At 38.0% G+C, this 20,463-nt stretch overlaps 1 protein-coding gene across 2 annotated transcripts in view; it reads right to left on the bottom strand.

Annotated features, from left to right (window-relative positions):
• Positions 1–5,392: 5,392 nt before the first annotated feature.
• Positions 5,393–20,463, bottom strand: part of LOC119084999 (muscle calcium channel subunit alpha-1) — a 61,260-nt gene continuing 46,189 nt past the window's right edge. For both annotated transcript variants that reach the window (XM_037195171.1, XM_037195170.1), the window contains exons 22-30: positions 19,791–19,886; positions 19,545–19,577; positions 17,314–17,502; positions 16,958–17,239; positions 16,231–16,893; positions 15,770–16,161; positions 9,410–10,008; positions 8,579–8,706; positions 5,393–6,819 (exon numbers count right to left, since the gene is read on the bottom strand). In XM_037195171.1, the coding sequence (XP_037051066.1) occupies positions 6,544–6,819; positions 8,579–8,706; positions 9,410–10,008; positions 15,770–16,161; positions 16,231–16,893; positions 16,958–17,239; positions 17,314–17,502; positions 19,545–19,577; positions 19,791–19,886 (2,658 nt within the window). In that variant the 3' untranslated portion in view covers positions 5,393–6,543. The remainder of the gene's footprint in view (positions 6,820–8,578; positions 8,707–9,409; positions 10,009–15,769; positions 16,162–16,230; positions 16,894–16,957; positions 17,240–17,313; positions 17,503–19,544; positions 19,578–19,790; positions 19,887–20,463) is intronic.

Below are 20,463 nucleotides of genomic sequence, written 5' to 3' on the forward strand. Positions count from 1 at the left end.
AAACCGAACGAACTCAATTTAGCAAGCAATCTCTTCCTGTCTATGGTTTCAAATGCACGTTCTAGGTCTAGGAATACCGCCAAAATGTCATCTCCATCCCCTCGTATATCACTCCACTTAGTGAGAACTAAATTCAACGCTGTTTCACATTAATGACACTCACGGTAGCCTGATTGAAATATGGACAACAGATCGTTTTCCTCAATGTAGGCGATTATCTGATTTTTCACCACAGTCTCAATCAGTTTTTCCAATGTGGGAAGCATATTGATTGGGCGATAGTCTTCTGGATTCTTTGGTCGATTCACTTAGGCAACTGGAGCCACAGTCGCTGTCTTCAAATCATCAGGCATACAGTCTTCAAGCGGTTGATTAACAATTCGGCACACTGTTGTGGCAAAAATAAAAAAAATTAATCAAAATTAAAATTAGAAATGCGTTTAAATACAAAAAAAGAAGAAGAAAAATGATTAAAGCAGACTACTGCCCAAGCACAAGAAATGAGGCAGTCGTACTTTTACCAGTTGAAACCATAGTCAAGAGATGATAGGAAGATACCAAACAAATGACTTTTCAGACTGCGTTTGAACGCATTCCCGCATAGCCGATGGCAAACTATTAAAAAACCGAAACCACGGACCTCTGCTGCCTGCTGTTCAAAACCCTGTACGGGAAAATGACGAATGCATCAAGTGACCATTCGTCCTCTCTTCGAAATCGTGTTTTATGAGATCGTTCTTTAGCCTGTACATACGGCAAGCATATGACCAGTATTATTAACGGGTCTATTACTTCCATCGATCAAAGTATTTTTAATTGATTTCAAATCTTGTACTTCAATCTTTGTAACATGCATTTTACTGTATAAAGAACGACATTAACCAGATCTAGACATTATTTTTGTCGTCGTTATTGAAAACAGATGAATAGCCGGGTGTGGCAGGTTAAAGAAAAAACTAACGATGCCGTTTGAAGAGCATTAAAATAATCGATTGGTTGGATCGACCTGTTGAAGTAGCTTTTCACCGGATATCTTTTTAGCCCCGTACGAAGTACTGGGGGCTTATGAGATTAATATGCCGTTTGTAACACGTCGAATTGGAAGCAGACAGTAAGGGCAAAGCATTTGGTTGTGTTCATAGATGACGAATCCGCAATAAAAAAAATGTCCGTCCGTCCGTCCGTCCGTCCGTCCGTCCGTCCGTCCGTCCGTCCGTCCGTCCGTGACCCCTCTAGCTAGAGTAAATCACAACCTTTTTTCAAAATTCTTTTTTTCCCTGATTGGTATCGACAAAAGTAAGGTCAAGTTCGAAAATGGGCATGGTAGGGTCGGCCCCTCCAGAGCTAGGGCCCTATAGGTGTTTTTCAGTCTTTCGACGATATCTACCGAAATACGCACGCAATAGCTGCTTGTGATATATCAAATGAAAGGTATTGACGAGTAGAACAAAGTTGCTGAACATTGTTTTTGGGTAAGATGCAACGCGAGCTTGTTGGGAGGGCTCAAAGGTCGTTACTCGGCCCTAAGTGTTTTTTGCACATAAATCGAGTAAATCTCATCCGATTTTGCTAGATTTAGTTTTTTATGGAAGGTAATTGAATACCGAAAAGAACGTGTCGAAAAAAGTTTCAAATTTGGGCCTTTGGACTAAGGCCGCTACTCGGCCCTAAGTGTTTTTTGCACATAAATCGAGTAAATCTCATCCGATTTTGCTAGATTTTGTTTCATTTGAGAGGTAATTGAATACCGAAAAGAACGTGGCGAAAAAAGTTTCAAATTTGGGCCCTTGGACTAAGGCCGCTACTCGGCTCTAAGTGTTTTTTGCACATAAATCGAGTAAATCTGATCCGATTTTGCTAGATTTAGTTTTTTGTGGAAGGTAATTGAATGGATGGTAATAATCGAACGTTATTAGTTTTGGGTTGAGCGTTAAAAATAATTCCATTTACCAATATTTCCATCTAATTGGTACCAATTTGATGATAATAACGGTAGCGAGAATTAAAATATTTGTAAAAGGAAAAATTCCACTGGTCGTCGATCAAAAAATATTGGTCGAATATAATTTCCCGTAATTGAATACCGAAAATAACGTGGCAAAAAAGTTTCAAATTTGGGCCCTTGGACTAAGGCCGCCACTCGGCCCTAAGTGTTTTTGCACATAAATCGAGTAAATCTCATCCGATTTTGCTAGTTTTTGATTCATTTGAGAGATAATTGAATACCCAATAGAAAGTTGGCAAACAATTTTGGGTTTCTAAAATAATGTCGTAAATTGTTGGTTTTATTTGAGAGGTACTTCGTACGGGCTTTCGTAATTGCGCTATGCGCAATTTTAAAAATGAACACTTTCAGTAAATTTGACCATGCCCAACTTGACTTGCATTTTGGTAACAGACGCATTAGAGGGCTGTAGACGTATTAGGGTTCCGGGCGTATTAGGGTTCCGGGCGTATTACGGCTACGGGCGTATTATGGTTACGGACGAAATAGGATTACGGGTCGTACGGGGCTAAGTCGCAGCAAACGCTCCGACTGTTCTGATGCCTTGTTTTTTATTGAAAGCTACAATCGCTAAACCGAACTGGTGTGCATACGTTATTTTGCACCAGCTGGTCCCATTTGAAATTGTATGTGACCAGCTGGTGCAAAATAACGTATGCACACCAGTTCGGTTTAGCGATTGTATCACATTTGTAGTAGTTTTATGTTGTCATCTGACATTTTTCAATAAGGATTTTTGTAAAAAGATATTGGCGGAAATAAAGTCAAAGCATTATAATTTGATCGATTCTACAAATTTAATTCATTTTTAAATAATTGTAGTTTTCGAAGAAATCATTTCGAAAACATTACAGTATAAAACCTTAGACTTGTGCATTTGAACGGATTACCCGCAGGTATACCGCGAGTAAACAGCTCTAATGCGCATGTGTAAGCTTTTATACTGTAATGTTTTCGAAATGATTTCTTGAAAAACTACAATTATTTAAAAATGAATTAAATGAGTAGAATCGATCAAATTATAATGCTTCAACGTTACTTACAAACATTTCATCTAAGTACGTTTTGGGTCATAAGAGGTATATGTTCTCCAGATGGATGAATAAAAAAGACGGCCACATTTTGGTATTTTTGATTTTATTTGTAATTTTTGTTTTGTTTTGTTTATTTATTTCTATAGACAAGATAAAAACATTTATGAATCAATTTTTAATTGGTTTTTGAACACAGTCAATATATACAATTACAAGATTTCTATTCTCTCAATTTATTTCCGTTACACCGAACTAAAAGTAAAAGATGGTACACATGGTGGCGCGGTATTAAAACTTTTTTGTTGTTTGTTTTTAACTCATCCCCAAATCCCGTTCCATGCAACAACAAAAGAATCTGATATATGAAAAAAGGCAGTGCTGTAATAGAGTAATAGATGCTACATAGTGTCTCCTGTCCATTCAATCAAAACAAAAAATTTTGGTTTCATTTTTATATTGTCAACTATTCACGGCTTTGTAAACAATCAAATATTTGGTGGTAAGGTCAGTGTTATATCGATATCGAAGTCTTATATTTCCCTGTACACTGAATTCAGTTACAGGATCAAAAATATTAGTCTTGATGGACTCGGTGTTTAACCTTTGAGAAACGGCAGACGGATCACGGCATAATAACTAAATCTATACGACTTCTAGTGTTTACGTTCATATGTTTCGTTACAAAATCTTCTACTTCAATGGTTTTACCACGCTAATTAAAAGAACACTAAGCAGAACTCATCGGTTATTATTGTCGTTGTTGTCGATAACAGATGATTAGCCGTTTCCAAAAGGTTAATGTAATTATAGTTCTAAAAACACGGCGCTAAAATGTTCTAAGTCTTAAAGATTAGGATACGAAGTTGACCTGCTCAGTTGGACGCTCTGTACACCAAACGACAGGACAAAGTCAAGTCTGTCGTTTACTTATGTTTATTGTTTTAGGTAAGGATTTATGTCTCTAATGTTATGGTGATAGTAAAATGTATTCGCCACTATCTACAAGTTTGGTTCGGACGTTTCGGAAAATCATCATCAGAACAATTTCTTAAAGATGGTCGTACAAACCTAGATTCTAACTCAACCCGACATCGATTTAAGTGATAATGATGTGTAAATTGTAGGTATTTTCATTTATGGTCTAGATTCCGAATCAAGACCTTCCCTGGAGTGACGTGCTGTTGGGGTTGCACTGAAAATTGTTATTCGATCGGAAAACTTTTATTTTACATTTCTCTCACCAACAAAACATTCTGACTTCTACAGCTATTTAACTCCGATTGATTTTTATTTTCTGACTTTAAATGGTTTCACTTCGAGTCTTGCCTTCACTGAAAAATCTTCAAAAGGGACCATGAAGAGATTTTACGTGTTAGATGAAACCTCCTCGGCATGATTGAGTTTAATGCTATACACGGCTATATTCAGACAGAGAGAACTACAACTGACCTAATTGAACTCTCTTTGAAAGCTAAATGTTTTATTCACTCGTAGTGAACAGTTCCAATCAGACAAAGCTATTATCCTCGCTATTACCCTCACTGTTACCCGTATATGAAAAATGGTAAAAAAAATCTTGTTTTATTAACAGAACTGACGAACGACGAATTAATTACTAGAACGACCGACGAAGGAAAAATTTGGTCTTTGATCTTTGATTTGAAGTAGGTGTATGGAAGGACAACATTTTTTTAAACCGCACCGTAGTCTAAACTACCTTCGTAAATGCGCTTAACTTAAAATTTTATCGAGTGGCTACCACTGTGTTTAAAGTTGTTTCACCAATTGCCTTCCTCACTATGCCTTGTCATACACTTTACAGTGTTAATATGTCGGAGCGGTTAGTAGAATGTCCGTAAAATTACCCACCTTAACTTTATATGGATAATAACGACTATATTGAGAGCTCCTCATCGGTCTATGGACTGCGAAACCATTTTATGTCTGAGGTGAAAAACATCTCTTACCCGGAGTTTGGCGCGAAAATTGGAGTTGTCAAACTAACGTTTTTTCCCTTATGAAATGTGTAAGGATTTTAACCGATTTCATTGAGTGATGAATCACGGTAAGGCTTGATTTCCACTTACCAAAAAAATACTCCGTGTGAGAAACAAAATTGAATTTTTTCAATTTTTGCTTTGTTTACTTGACAAGCTCTTCACGGCTCTCGCACGGAGTAGTTTTTGTTGAGTAGAAACCATATTTAAAGAAGGTAGACTCTCAGTCTAGACTGTTCATCATTGAGTACATTTTAACTTTTAGAAACGAAAAGCTTATCGTTTCAGTCAGAGCTCATCGCTGATTCATGTCGTCGTTGTGGATAGCAGATGGCTAGCTGGTTTCTATAATGAGGTTAATGGACTTTTGAAGACGATCAAAATAGTAACTGCGATATTTCAACAACGTATGGTCCCTGTTCTCATTTAATTATTAGTCCAGTCCCTTTGTCAATTTGGTCAATTTTACGATTTTTTTGTTCTCATGTTGCGCTAAAAAGTTTGGAATTCAATTTTTTTCTGGAAAATGGAAAATTGCTCTTTTCCTTGACAGCCTGATTAAATACCAACATTTCGTGGAACAAATTTTTTCATGTGAAACAAAATGGCGTCGATATAGGGTTTTTCCCAAAAAGTGACAGTAAAGTTCCTCAACTTTGAGTTCAACTCACACCGTTGCGTCAGGAAAGTTTATGAATTTTCCGGTTGACGTTTTGGGAAAATCCCTATATCGACGCCATTTTGTTTCATATGAAAAAACGTGTTCCACGAAATATTGATGTTTTTTGAAAGAAAAGAAGAAATTTCGAATTATCACATGTTCTGTCGATATTTGACTTTTTTTTCATACAGTGAACGACATCACAAATGTCTCACTGTCAAATTTTTCTGAGAATTTTATTGTTTCATTGCAAATTCACAATGACATTCTCTGAAAAAAATGACAGTTGAGATGTTGCTCACTGGATAAACCGCTTTTCCGGTCGAAAAAACGATTTCCCATTTTTCTGAAAAGAATTGAGTTCCACACTTTTCATGCTCAATCACATGAGATAAAGAATAAAATTCGTAAAACTTAAAGCGAGCGAGCCGACTTTTTCTGACAGAAGGGGCTGGAATGTAACTGTTTTTAAAATATAAAAAAATAAATAAAAACTTTGCGCGATTTTTCGCACGGATACTTTAAATAATTATTTTTTATTAGTTTTTTTGTTTGGCATTTTGTCTTAGGTTTTTTTTCCTCTTGTTTGTTTTGTTTTTCTATTAAAATTTTTTAATTATTTTTTACGGTAACTATAATATAATAATTGTCTGTCAGAAACCAATTTCACTTTGCTAAAAAATGTTCATTTATATCCACTCCTACATCTTATAATTTACTATAAATGTTGACACAACAATTTAAAATAAAAAAAATTGTTTCTCTTTAAAAAATGTTCAAATAAAAAAATCGAACTAAAAATTCAACAAACCAAGCATAACATTGTCACAATTTATCCAATTTGTGTTATAATTTTGAGTATGTGTTGCTGTTGTTGGTCGATCTTGTTGCATGAATGTTATTTGGAGATTGCTGCTGTTGTTGCTGCTGCTGTTGTTGTTGTGGGGATGCTGCTGTTGGAGGACTGCCACCGATTTGACGGGATCGCTCTTGCAGGAGTAATTGATGAGCGGCCATGTCCATTTCTTCACTAGTCATATCTAATGCTTCTTGCATTTCACGCGATGTGTAACGCACAAAGTCAGGATCACAATATTTGCCAAGACCTTGTTCAACAAGTACCTAAATGGGACAGACAAGAAACTTGTTATTTCGATGGAAAATACGGTTACACGCTTTATGATACGAAAACAGACGAAATTATGCGCCGAAAGTTATCGGAAACCATAGTTTTTTAGTTCTCTCTGAGCAGACCTTGTAAACAGGTCTAGGGATATAGATGATGTTTTACTCGTATATGACCTGTTTTGAATTGATGTATACGAAGGCGGAGCTAACTCTCTCACTTTCTTTTGCTCTTTTTGTTTTTCTGTTTTTCGTATCGAAAAGCGGGTAAAATTGTGTTCATCATATGGAGAGAACACACTCAATCACAGTATGTGTGTGAATTCGTATCCCACAAGAATTATTTTTGCATACGTATGTATGTTTCGTCAAGACGAAGTTGATACTACACACGTATACTGTAATTTCGTCGTTTCTCTCCTTATGTTGAAAATAACTATTGTTGCTGCTGTTACAGCATATGCAAAGTTTGAAAGAGTGGCCTTGGACGTAAACAATGGTCGCTAGGATTTGGGCAGACTTTGACTAAATTTTCAACCCCCAACGAAGTATGTTGATTGAATATGAGGATATTCAGGCATTACCTGAGATCAACGCACTTCAAGCAAATTTGGTCATAGTCGACAGCTGCCAAATAGAGTACTATTTTGAAACGATTTTTTACAGTGTTTTACAGTTGTGTATCTCACTATCACGTTGCAGTACCCTATTTAGAGTACCACACATCCTTGAAGTGCGTTGCTGAGATAGGTTTTTTGAGTGTGTCTGCGGCAAATTTTGTGAGTCTAAACGGCAAAAAAGCTTGTTAAAATCGGATCCATAGGACCTAGGAATGGAAAACTACACCTCCCTAAGGGGCATATAAATCGAGCAAATTTTAACCGATTTTAAATCTGGACTTTTGGACTGAGGTCTTTACTCTAGGGTCCTCTAAATGAGTTTCGCCAATATCTGTCTTATTTTTGAAGGGCTAGACCGTACGGGCTTTGCGCAATTTCAATGTTTCATGTCTTGCTACCATTCCGCTGTATCCAGGATACAGAGAAATCTGTGAAAATTCTGCCTGGAAAATTGAACGATGGCTGAACAAGTGGTAAACACATTTATCGGACAGTCACTTGACTCTAAAGTTTTTGATGTACGGGCTCGTAAGAAATAACGTCTGCTAAGTTTTTCACTCGTTTACTTCGAAAATTGTTTTACTTTACTAGTGAGGTAATGTGGCCTTTCCCTCACTAGTGAAGACCCTTTCCCTCGCTCGTAAAGTAAAACGCCATACTTTACACGTGAAATAATTTGATATTTCATATCACGATGAGTAAAAGTACCTCGGGCTGAAGCCCTCGGATACTTTTACTCATCTGGATACGAGATATCAAATTACTTCACTGGTATAGTAATGTACTATTACTCACTAAGCCCCAGGGAAATGAGTCATTAATTTATTGACATGAGCGGTAAAACTCATTTCTCGGCAGCTAAATGAGTAAAATAACTTACGTCCTTGCTTGGAACTTTTTATTTTGCCTTGTGTGGTTGCATGCCTTACCTTCGGCTCGAGCTACAAACGTCACACTTGGGAAAATAAAAGGTTCCAAGCGAGGACGTAATACACTGTTACATACTTTTGTTTTCCCTAGGCTCGAAAGTGGCTTATTACACACATGTTACAGAACAGAACATGTGAATAACAACTCTATTGCGTCCAAGGTCCACACTCTTCAATTACAAAATTACTCGGAATTGTTTGACTTACTCGACCAACTAAACTCTCTGCTGACCCAATCACCTCGAACGAATTAGGGCGACGATCTTGCGGACTGCCTGGAGTCGATTGAACTAATCGTTCAAAGCCCGTGCTACCGTTCTGATCGGCTGCTATTGCTGTTGATTGATTACAATAAATATTTTGAAAAAATTTCAATGAAATTCGTGTCATTTATACGAATCAAGGTTCGGTATTTGGTAAAAAATGTAAAGTAAAAAAATTAGTGCAAAAAGAAACAATCCATGCAACAACAACAACAACAACAACAAAAAGAACATTGTGAAACTAAGAACTCCAGTATTGGCGTGATAACGATAACATTAATTGGAGCCACACATGCATTGGAAGACAATACTTTCAATTTTTTTGTTAAAAAACACACAGAAAAGTTGATTAATATAGTTGATTGTACAATAATGTAGGACACACACACATAAATATAGACAAGGTGAGATGGAGCAATGAGCAATTTTCTATTTCACTTTCGTTCTATGTCGACTATTATTCACATGAAAAGGCAGCATTTATAAATACATCCATATATATGGTAATGGGTGGGGGTGTGACTTATTTATCTATAGATAAAACAACGTTGAGAAACGGAATCAAAAATATCCAAAAAATATTGAACGGATTATACAACATTGATGACGACAATCATTATCCTTAAATTTTATAATTATAAATTCAACGACAAATTTGTTTTTTGCTAGGCTTGTTGACTCTATAAATCAAATATCACTGAGAGTTCACATCGAGTATACTACATCAAGAATACGATATGTTAGGCTGTTTTAGCCTAGAACGATCATTTCTGACCTCTTCCGTGAAACGATGCTCGTTGGTTGAGCTGACCGATATTGCTGTCACCGGCTGTAATACCACCCGTATTCGCGCCACTACTCAACGATCTGCCGAACGCAATGTTTGGAGCATTCAAAAAGCGTGTCCCATCCAATTGACTCATTTCCATGTCATCGGGTAAAAAGCCCGCAACTGCCATAGCCTGTGACTGTGCCAATCGTAGACCACTAGCAACACGACGAAGCCTCAGCGACGACGCAGAGCCGCCAATGCGACTCTTTTCGATGCCCTTTTTTGCCTTCGCATTTTCAATCAATTTGAATTTATCGTCCGGACGTTTAGAGCTACTCTTAAACACATCATTGGTTGATGTGGTGCTGGTCGTTATTACCGATCCATCTGAGTCGTCGATACTACCATTTTTCGAGTCATTCAGAGCGATACAACCGAGTCGCGTTAGTGTTCGACGCGGAGGTGGTGTCGGTGGTATCAAGTGTGCCGTTATGTCAGGATTGGAATGATAATTGTTTTGATTGACCATTTGAGATGAATGAATGGCTGGTTGAGTTGGTGAAACAGACGATGTCAGCGGACGATTGGTATTGTCCTGTTGACTGTATCAATAACGAAATAATGGAAAATAGAATATTTTGCATTTTGTACACAGATCGACACAATTCATATTGTGGTGGGAGTAGGGGTGTGTGTCGCAGTGTGCGCTCTTTTGTTAGTTGATCGCGAAGTCGACAAAATAAACAGAGCGGTTAATTAAAAAAGTTTTTTTTTGTGTGTTTGTATCCTCAAGTCTTTCTTGTATTCCAATTATGGGGCATACTAAACCACTAACCACTAAGGCATTCAGCAATAAAATCATTGTCCTTGGAATGTATCTTTGGGCATATGTATTTAGTTTATGGCAATTGGTCATTCGGGTGTACAACACACATGTGTGGAGGTTTTTTGTGCAATTTTTTCAAATTTTCAGAATCGATTTTGTCATTTTTGCGTTGTCTGCGAAGCTACTACGTCTGGGTAAATTTATGGGTCGGCCAATCTTACATTGTTGATTTAACGCTAAAATTGCATAGTTGCGGACAAGGTTCACAACAGTAGTTTAGTGAACATGGCAGCTAGTTTGTCGAGACATTGCAAAAAATTGCAGCAACAAAAAGGTTTTAAGTTACGCCACTAAAATTGCAGAGTGTACTACCGACCCAAAGATACATTTTCTTTTCGATTTTAGTTGGAACAAAAACCCATTCTAACGAAACAAAAACTTATTCAGCATATCCTTCAATACAAAAAAAAATGAAGCTAAACTCAACTCTCGCCGACGACGTTAGAATAAATTAATCATAAACTAAAAAAAAAAAACATTTGCATACCCTTACCATTCTTATATGGATTCTGTAAAATGCCACGTTTTGTAATGCTGGAGGGGAAACAAAAAATTGACATAAAATGTTGAATAAAACGAAAAAATTATGAAACGAAAATGATGACTGCAGAGATGAAAGGCGCAATTCACTTTTAGCCATCGGTACAATGTTGTCGCCGTAAGTACAGTGGGTGACTTTGAAGTAACAGCTGATCCACTCGTACACTCGAATGAAAAACGTTGTGTTCACCTCGGGGAGAAATAGAAAATTCCACCGTGATCGAATTTTGGCACTCGCTTCGCTCTGGTCGCAAACTTTCGATCTTCGTGTAATTTCCTATTTTCTACCCTTGGTTAACAAAAAACTCTTTACTCATTTAAACGGTTTTTCCACTGCCTGTAACTATTTCACATGTATAAACCCGTATAAGGAGATCTGTTAGTGTGGATCAGCTGAAAAACAACTGAGAGAAACGGCGTCACTTACTTAAAAGTCATCGACTGTTAGATTTTCTGTCGAAGACTACTCGAATTTTGACCAAAGTTTAAATACACTCGGCCGGTGGGAGATTTCATTATATTGCGCCAAGATGATGGTAGATAGCATCAATTTTGCGTTGATACAAAACCTTTCCTTTAAAAAGTAATGATGGGACTGAGTCGGTCGATCCTTTTTTTTAAATCGATAGTGGAAATCGAAATGGAATTACTACAGTTTGGACCATCACATTCCAAATTATTAAACATTTGTGGAAGAAAATTTCACAGTGACGGTGAAGTTTTAATAATTTTTTTCTTCTTTGCTTTTCTTTCTCTTTTCAAATTTTCAGGAGCGCTGTTCATCACTCGCCTCGAGTTCCTGTATTTATGCTTGTAGTCACTTTGTTCCTACATTGAAATAAAACTTCTTTTTCGTCCGAAGAAACCGATCTTATGTAAAGTGGTCATTTCAAAATATCGAATTGATTTCCCAAAAAACGGTCAGGAAGCAGCGGAACCGGATTCACAATCGAACGCACAAGGTGTGACGGAACCTACACTGGAGGAACCTACACTCAAGAATAACAAGGCCCCTGGATCAGACAATCTCCCCGGAGAACTTTTTAAATATGGAGGTGATGCACTGTGTGCACGGTTACATAAGCTGATTGTGAAGATTTAGGAACGTGAAGAAATGCCAGCAGAATGGGAACTCGGAATCATTTGTCCAGTGTATAAGTAGGGTGACAAATTGGAATGTAGCAACTACAGAGGAATTAATCTATTGAACACAGCGTACAAAATATTTACGGATATTTTGCGGCAGCGTCTCATGGCGTATTCGGAAACAACAACTGATGGTGAATACCAGGGTGTATTCCGCAATGATCGCTCAACAACAGACCAGTTGTTTAGCATCAGGCAGATCATGGAGAAATGCAGAGAGTTCAATGTTGCTCTACACCTTTTGTTTGTTGATTTTGAAACGGCATATGACAGGGTTTTTCGGAGGAAACTACGGAATGCGATGATGGTTACCCCAAAAAACTTATTCATTTGGCTAAAATGACTGTCACATGTGAGAGCCAAGGTCAGAATTCGGAACAATCTATCTGATACCTTTGAAGCCTTCGAAGGACTTAGACAAGGCGATGGACTGGCAGCTTTATTCTTCAACTTTGTTCTTGAGAAGGTGATAAGAGAGAGCGACGTGGAAACCAGCGGTACAATGTTCAGAAAGTTGAGTCAGTTGTTAGGATATGCTGATGACCTAGACTCAATTGGACGGAACATTGGCATAGTTAAAGGGAATTTCACGAAAATTGAAGATAGGGGTGCTGAGTTCGGTCTCAAGGTCAGTGAGAGAAAAACCAAGTACATGACAACTTCATTGTCTGATGGCAGATCAACGGACCATACGCTGGAGGTGAATGGAAAACACTTCGAAACTATCGACAGCTTTATTTACCTTGGGTCGTTGGTCAATAGTGATAATAGCACCGGAGAGGAAATACGTAGAAAGGTAACGCTTGGTAACAGGAGCTACTACAGTCTTCAAAAACTCATCCGGTCAAAAACACTCAACCGCAACCTTAAGTGCGAATTGTACAAATCGCTGATTCGACCAGTTGTAGCATATGGATCGGAAGCTTGGTGCATGGCACAAAGTGACGAACAGACACTTTTGGTTTTTGAAAGGAGAATTCTTCGATCAATTTTTGGAGGTGTCAATGTGAACGGCAACTCGAGAAGAAGATACAACCATGAGCTGTATCAGATTTACAAGGAGCCCAATATAGTCAAATTTTTCAAAATCAATCGACTAAGATGGCTCGGTCATGTACAAAGAATGAACGAGGAACGTGTACCACTGAAACTGCTAAATACAAATCCCGATGGAAGACGGAGACCAGGAAGACCAAGAGCGAGATGGAAAGATGCAATTGAGTCTGATGTAAAAATACTAAGAGTGAGCGACTGGAGAACGTTGGCGCGGAATAGGTCCGATTGGAGAAGATTGCTGGAAGAGGTCAAAACCAATAGTAGGTTGTAGTGCCCGCCTAAGTAAGTAAGTAAGGTTAGGAAAGCAAACTATTTTGGGAGTGGTAATTAAATAGGATAGTCTTAGGTACACTTTGGAAAAGAACGCTTTTCGTTATCCTTTCTAAATAGTTTGGCCGAACGACTTCTAACCAAGAAAGAGTACTTCAATTCGATGAAGATCCAGACTACGCTTACGATGGCATCAGATCAAGGCGCTTACATAAATTTTTGAATAACTCTTCAGTCGTGGAAAATATCCTTCGAACCTATTTTTGAGATTTGTTTAATTCTGAAAATTTCGAATTGTTTCCGTTTTTTTTCGGAGTTTTCCGAATTTTTGTTTCCGAAAAAAAAAATCGAACTAACACGCCCTGAATTCACTATTTTCTACAAAAGAACGTGTACGATGATTATTATGAATCCATGAAGTGACAAACATATTTCGTCGGAAAATGCGGACGGAAAAACAAAAACAAAAAATTCTCATGAGCCAATTCGAACCAATATTGTTTGAATGATATTTTGTTGATAAAAACGATTTCAAAAACGATACAGCATGACCGATAAAACATGACAAACTAAATGAACTGATGGGAGCATTTTGCGATTTTACAATTAAATAGTGCAAATGTAGCAATCGGTTGCGGAAAATGGTTGAAAGTTAATTTTGTAAGAATGACTGAAGTAGATTAACATTTATGGTCAGCATATTAAAATGTAAATTTTTCCTCTCTTTCTCTCTCTCCCGAATTGTGTGTGTGTATGTGTGTTCAAGAGAACATTCATTTTGTTGGTCGAATGAATGAAAGAAGAACACGAAAATGTAATCAATGGACGGGAAAATGAGAATTATAATATATTTATGCACACCCAGCTAGAAAATGCACCTAAACAAAAAGTCAAGTAACTTTTAAATAGTCAAGCACAAAATAGATATCTGATGCAATCCGATCAATCAAACGAAGGGAAAAGTTCGATTGTTTGATGTTAAAATTCATTTAATGTAAAAACGTTGAACATTTATGACCAACAGAGTGGAGAGGCGACAATTCAACACGGTCAATATCGTCAAGAACGGTGTTATCGTTAAAAAACGTATTAATAGAGAACGTTAGCTAAACGGCCGCTAACGCTAATTTCCAACGCTAAATCCCCCGCTAACGCTAAAATCAACGGTAATGCCCTGTCAATAAATGGCACCATTGTGAATGCATACACATGGACGACGAAATTTTCGATTTATTTTTCATTTATTATTTTAAAAGGTCATCCGGATCAATATTTTATTACTGCAATCCGTAGATCTAATTTGCAGGAAGGCAGCGACACTGTGCTGGAAAAAATATATAAACTTTACAATGTGCTGTTCGATGACAAACATCCTCAACTACACAACAAACACGTGGTTAACCTGCAATTGAAATACATGAAATTAATTTTGTGATTATTGCTCCCACAATGTGATCGGATCAATATTTTATCAATGCAATTAGTAGATCTGACTTGTAGGAAAGTTTTGGCTGGAAAAGTTTTATTCACTTTTGATTGCAAACGTTTTACGAATCACATTTTCCAACTGCATGTTCGTCGTGTGGAGGATACTATTTGTAACATTAAAAAGAGAATAAAAAACGTTTCCAGCTTAATTGTAGCTTCCTACAAGTCAGATCTACTAATTCCATTGATAAAATGTTAATCCGATCACATTGTGGGAGTAATAATCACAAAATTATTTTCAGGTGTTTCAATTGCAGGTTAACCACGTGTTTGTTGTGTAGTGGAGGATGTTTGTCGTCGAACAGCTCATTGGAAAGTGAATAGATTTTTTCCAGCACAGTGTCGCTACCTTACTGCAAATTAGATGTACGGATTGCAGTAATCAAATATTGATCCGAATGACCTTTTAAAATAATAAATGAAAAATAAATCGAAAATTTCGTCGTCCATGTGTATGCATTCACAATGGTGCCATTTATTGACAGGGCATTACCGTTGATTTTAGCGTTAGCGGGGGATTTAGCGTTGGAAATTAGCGTTAGCGGCCATTTAGCTAACGTTCTCTAATATCGTTTTCAGAACGATATTATCGCTCTTTGAACGATCTTATCGCTCTTTGAACGATCTTATCATTCAGTAATCGATTATCGTTCCTGACTATTACTGACCGTGTCGTAATATCGCCTCTCCTTAACGACCAACAGAGTTGGTAAATTCCAAACAAAGTAATAAGAAAATGAGGAAAGTATGAACATGTAGGTAGAGAGTGTTGTGTTGTGATATCATCTGACTGAATGTATATATTAAGCTAGAGTGTGTGTATATGTCAACCAAAAAAAAAGTCTCTCAAAAATGAAAACCATCAAAGTCGTGTAATCTCTAAACAATATTGCCTAAAGGTATAAATGGATAGACCACCCGGTCGTGTATTCGATTGGAACAAAACTGAATCCCTTTGCCCGATTAGAAACACTTACTCATTATTCCGAATAATTCGGTCAGTATCTTTACCGCCAGCGCCGTTTATCATCAATGGCCGCATCGGAATGTTTTCCCGTCTGTGTGGCTGCAATTCACCCGTACTACTGACCATATCATTGATAATCTCACTGCTGCCTCCACCACTCAATCCACCAATGCGGCTTTGCATTATCGATTTGGCAATGTGATTCATGCCATCGGACAGGCCACGTTGCATCGAACCGTACACTTCGTCTTTACCGTCTTCGATGCTGCCTTTGCCATCCATCGCAAACGATGTCTTGTCAATGTAATTGCTCGATTTGGCTGCAATGGCACGTCGCGAAAACGGTGCTTGTCCTTTTCGTCGCATCGACGACCAGACACTTCCGAACAGCGTGTGGTTTCGCTGAGGGATATTAAATCGAATAAAAAACAAACCGACAGTAAGTTATGGGAACGACCGGTGTGTACATACCCGATGCATTGGTTCTGGTTCTTCCATCAATTCGTCTAAATTGCCAGAAATGGCTCGTTTAAGTTCGGGTCCAGCTTCGTGTAATGTTCTCAATCCAGCTTGTAGTGTGACTGTATTGCTAAAGTCTCCGGCCCCTTCTTTCATTTCCTGTTCCTTGCGCTTTTTAAACCGTCGGAAATAGTCTTGAATCAAGAATGTCGCATAAAATTTACCGACAGTGACTTCGTCGTCGACACCCGGTGGCGGTACAACTTGATCCAGTAACTTCGGGCTGGTTCTTTTCCAAACTTGCTTGATAACTGCCCGCAGCTCAGCATTTGCGTCGTCTATATTGCCTTCGGTCTTAATTTTCAACGATGTTCGAACAACAGCGAACAACGTTGCGTTGAAGAGAACGGTCCCGTCGCTGTTCAGTGGCATGTTCATCGACACAAGTCGTTTACAAGCAACACGATGTGGACACAGTTTTCCGAAGCCCAATGGCGGAGAGATTTTCCGCAACAGAGTAACCACATCCAGATGCTTGATGCGACCTTTTGCGTCCGGGTCGTATTCACTCCACAAACGAATGAATTCGTCCAAATGGTGCGGACCTAAGATAGACCAGTCCCGCGTCAAATAGTCGAAATTGTCCATGATGACGGCAACGAATAGATTTATGATCTGCAGAGAACGAATTCAGATTCAGTTTGGCTAAACACAGAAATTCCATTGCAAGCGCACGAACCAGAAACGAACACAGCACGTAGAATGAAATGAAATAGGGAAATGTTATGTCGGAGCCGCACGATACTTCATTCTCTTTTCCCGCCTCTAAAGCGTCCGTATATTCTTGCGTTCGTTCATCGCATAGAACTTTGAGCTCGATGTTCGCACAAGCCATCATAATGTCCTGCCATGCTTCACCGGTGGCTGATCTGAACAGTATCAAAACTGCTTGTGGAAAAGTCTGGAAGTTATTGTTTCGGCTGATCGATGTTTCGTCGTCAATTCTGATTTTGCCGAATGTCTGCAAGAAGACCCGATTGTTAAACCATTCATTGCCGCACATATGGATTATCAGTCCAATCCTTTCCCACTCACCTGCATTCCAATGACGGCGTATATAAAGAATAGCATCACTATTAGTAAGGCAACGTATGGCAACGCCTGAAATGACTTAATAAACGTCCAAAGAAGCGTTCGAATGCCTTCACCACGACTAAGCAATTTCACCAGACGCATGACACGGAACAAACGAAAAAAATTGATGGAAAGACCACCGCCGCCGACCTGAAATTTATGTGATAAAATCGATTAACTTCTTACTCGCCAGTACTTCGAAGACGTTCTCGGGAAGATTTGCTGACAAATCGACAGATTTTCAGTGGATTTTTCATTCAATCGGTCTCAATATTAACGTGTGTCCGTTAATGGAACGGTTGGAATTTTAAATAACAAAGGAAGGAAGGAGGAAGGAATCGGTGTAATGACACATCTGTCTCCGAATTTTGTCTACTAGCGGTACAAACACATTATGTTGCGAAGTGTATTTTGCTTCCCGCAACCCGTTAAGGTTTAATTACGGAAGTTCATATTAATCAGAATTCTCAGAAGAAAATTTGTCGATTTTCCTTGTCACTGTCACAAACGGTGGTGATATTGCACAACGATTGTGTATAAAACAGAACAAAAATCATTCAAAATTCAATTCACTATTTCTCTATGCCGATGATTGTGGCTAAGTGAGCCAAGAATATACGCTGCCGAGTGACGAATTTAGCTCTACCTATTTTAGACCTATTTTCAATGTAACTGGAAAATAATTTCCTGATTCGTTGATTGTCCCTTCCGTTGAATGGGAAGTGATAAATCGCAAAGCAACAAACCAACATTACAAACTGTGGGAAAATGTCACACTATTGAAGAAAATGAGATTGCTGTGCAAAACTGCATTTCTCGCGTCTTTTTGGGGCACTCGCCTTCGGCTCGAGATGTAGTTCACACTCAAAATTGTGAATTTTCACTTTTTATCGCTTGTTTTGTATAATCAACTATTCACAAACGTGTTACGGTATAACTGTTTAATCTACAACGGTAGAAGTCCAACACTGTTTAAAGTATCGCCAATAAGTGGACCCAAGTCACAAATTTATGGAAGAACACGTCTGCTTTTGTATCCCTTATCCCTTACCTTAAAATTTGAAAATAATTTGATATCGATTAGTAGTGACAACATGTATGCCATGAATGAGCATGAACTTGCAAAAACAAATAATCCTTGGACCGTAAACACACTCGAGCAATCTTGCGTTGTTTACACTTTCATTGATTACCGTATGGTGCAAATCGGATTGCAAATGGATGTCGCAGCATAATTGTGAATTTCAGCAACGTAAAATTGCTGGTGTGCTTTCGGTCAATAGATTTTTGACTGCATTCGTGTGTGCATTTGGATAGGAACTAAATCAGTTTCGTGTTACTGGCCTATTTTCAAATTCATCCAGACTTTTCGCTTAGTTAATTTAACCTGTCACATACAGTTATTCGTCTGTTATCGATAACGACGACAAAAAAATGACAAGTTCTGGGTAATATGGGCCTTTAATACAGTAAAATGCATGTTAAATACATTGAAGTACCAGATTTGAAATCAACCGATTAAACATACTTTGATCGATGGAAGTAACAGACCCGATAGTAACATTTGCTTGCCGGCTGTAACAGGTGTAATTGTTAACTTAATAAGAAAGACCTCGTCTTCAGCTAATGTTTTCCGGCATTTACATAAATGTGGTTTTGCATTGGGTGCAAATGTAGGAATCGCTAAATGGTAAAACTTTCTTTAGGTCTAACCGAGCCGAGGTGGCAACAGCTGCAACAAAAAAATCACAAAAAATAAGAAGAAAGAATGTTGTTGCTACTCCCTCGAGTCTAACCGAAATTGATGCGTACCGCAAATATTAAAAATTCAAATGGTCGTTTCGTTGCTAATATCCCCCCACCAACGAATAGCATCTTAAGACTAATCGCCCGCGTCTATTCGTGACAATGTTATTGAGGTTTAAGAAGCCTATTTCTTGGGTTAGGAAGTAATTAGTTAGGCTCAGAAAGTCACAGCAATCGTGGTTAAACTACAGTTAATTGCAATATGAAGCGAGGGGGTAACAACCTCAAAAAATGACACAAAAAAACATAAAAAATAGACGAAAAAAACAGCTGTTACCCCATCATCGTGGACATCTAATTTTGGACGAAATAAGCCAAAATCGTGATACTTATCGCTAATCTACATTGAAAAGCCATTCGACTCCTACAGTTCACATTCAACTTACGCCTTTTTTTTCTGGAGGAGGAGCATCAGGAGTCTGAACATAATAGAATTGATAAATAAATGTTTCTGTGCAATTGTATACCCGAGTCAGATATGGCATAGGAAACATTTCAAAAAAGAAATTCTTTTCATCGGTTCAAAATTTTCAATTTTTTAAATTATTTTGTTTTTTTTTTTGTAAAGCATACCACATAGGACTGTACGAGTAGCATTTTTGGTTTTCTTTGCAAGTTCGATTTTATCTTACCTTTTTACCGTGCGACACTTCCGAATAGATAATATCAATGAAACTGCCCAGAACGATGATGAAATCGAACACATTCCAGGCATCGCCAAAGTAATTCTGAAATATAATCAAGTGATCGCTGTTGGTTAATAAGAAACAGTTGGAAAAATTGAAGAAAATGTGAGAGCAAAAGGTATTCTTTACGGCAGCACCATTGAGACGAAACACCTTCTTAAATTCACGCCGTAAGTGCGGTCGAAATTCAAAATCTTTCTCATGCAGGTCTTTCTAACTGGCCATTTAGAGAGCGACGTATGGGCGACGTATAGTGTCAAAATTGGCATTAGAACAAAAGAATTCTGTCAATTTTGACACTATACGTCGCCCATACGTCGCTCTCTAAATGGTTATGTCATTTTCATACAAAAGGAAGCGTTGAAATGTATTTTTCGGTTCACTTTTTCATCGATTCGTTCACTTAAAAATTCAAATTTTAGGCACACTCCTACGGCGTGAATAGGGACTGTTCACTAATGACGTCAGGGAAAAATCAGCCAGCATAGCCAGTATTTGACCATTTTATAGTTGGCAAACATTACCCGGTCACATCTATTATCGATAACGACGACAAAAATAATGGCAGGCTCTGGGTAATATGGTCCTTTATACAGTAAAATGCATGTTAAAAAGATTG

The sequence above is a fragment of the Bradysia coprophila genome, unplaced genomic scaffold (genome assembly GCF_014529535.1).
Source record: "Bradysia coprophila strain Holo2 unplaced genomic scaffold, BU_Bcop_v1 contig_94, whole genome shotgun sequence".
Lineage (NCBI taxonomy): Eukaryota > Metazoa > Arthropoda > Insecta > Diptera > Sciaridae > Bradysia > Bradysia coprophila.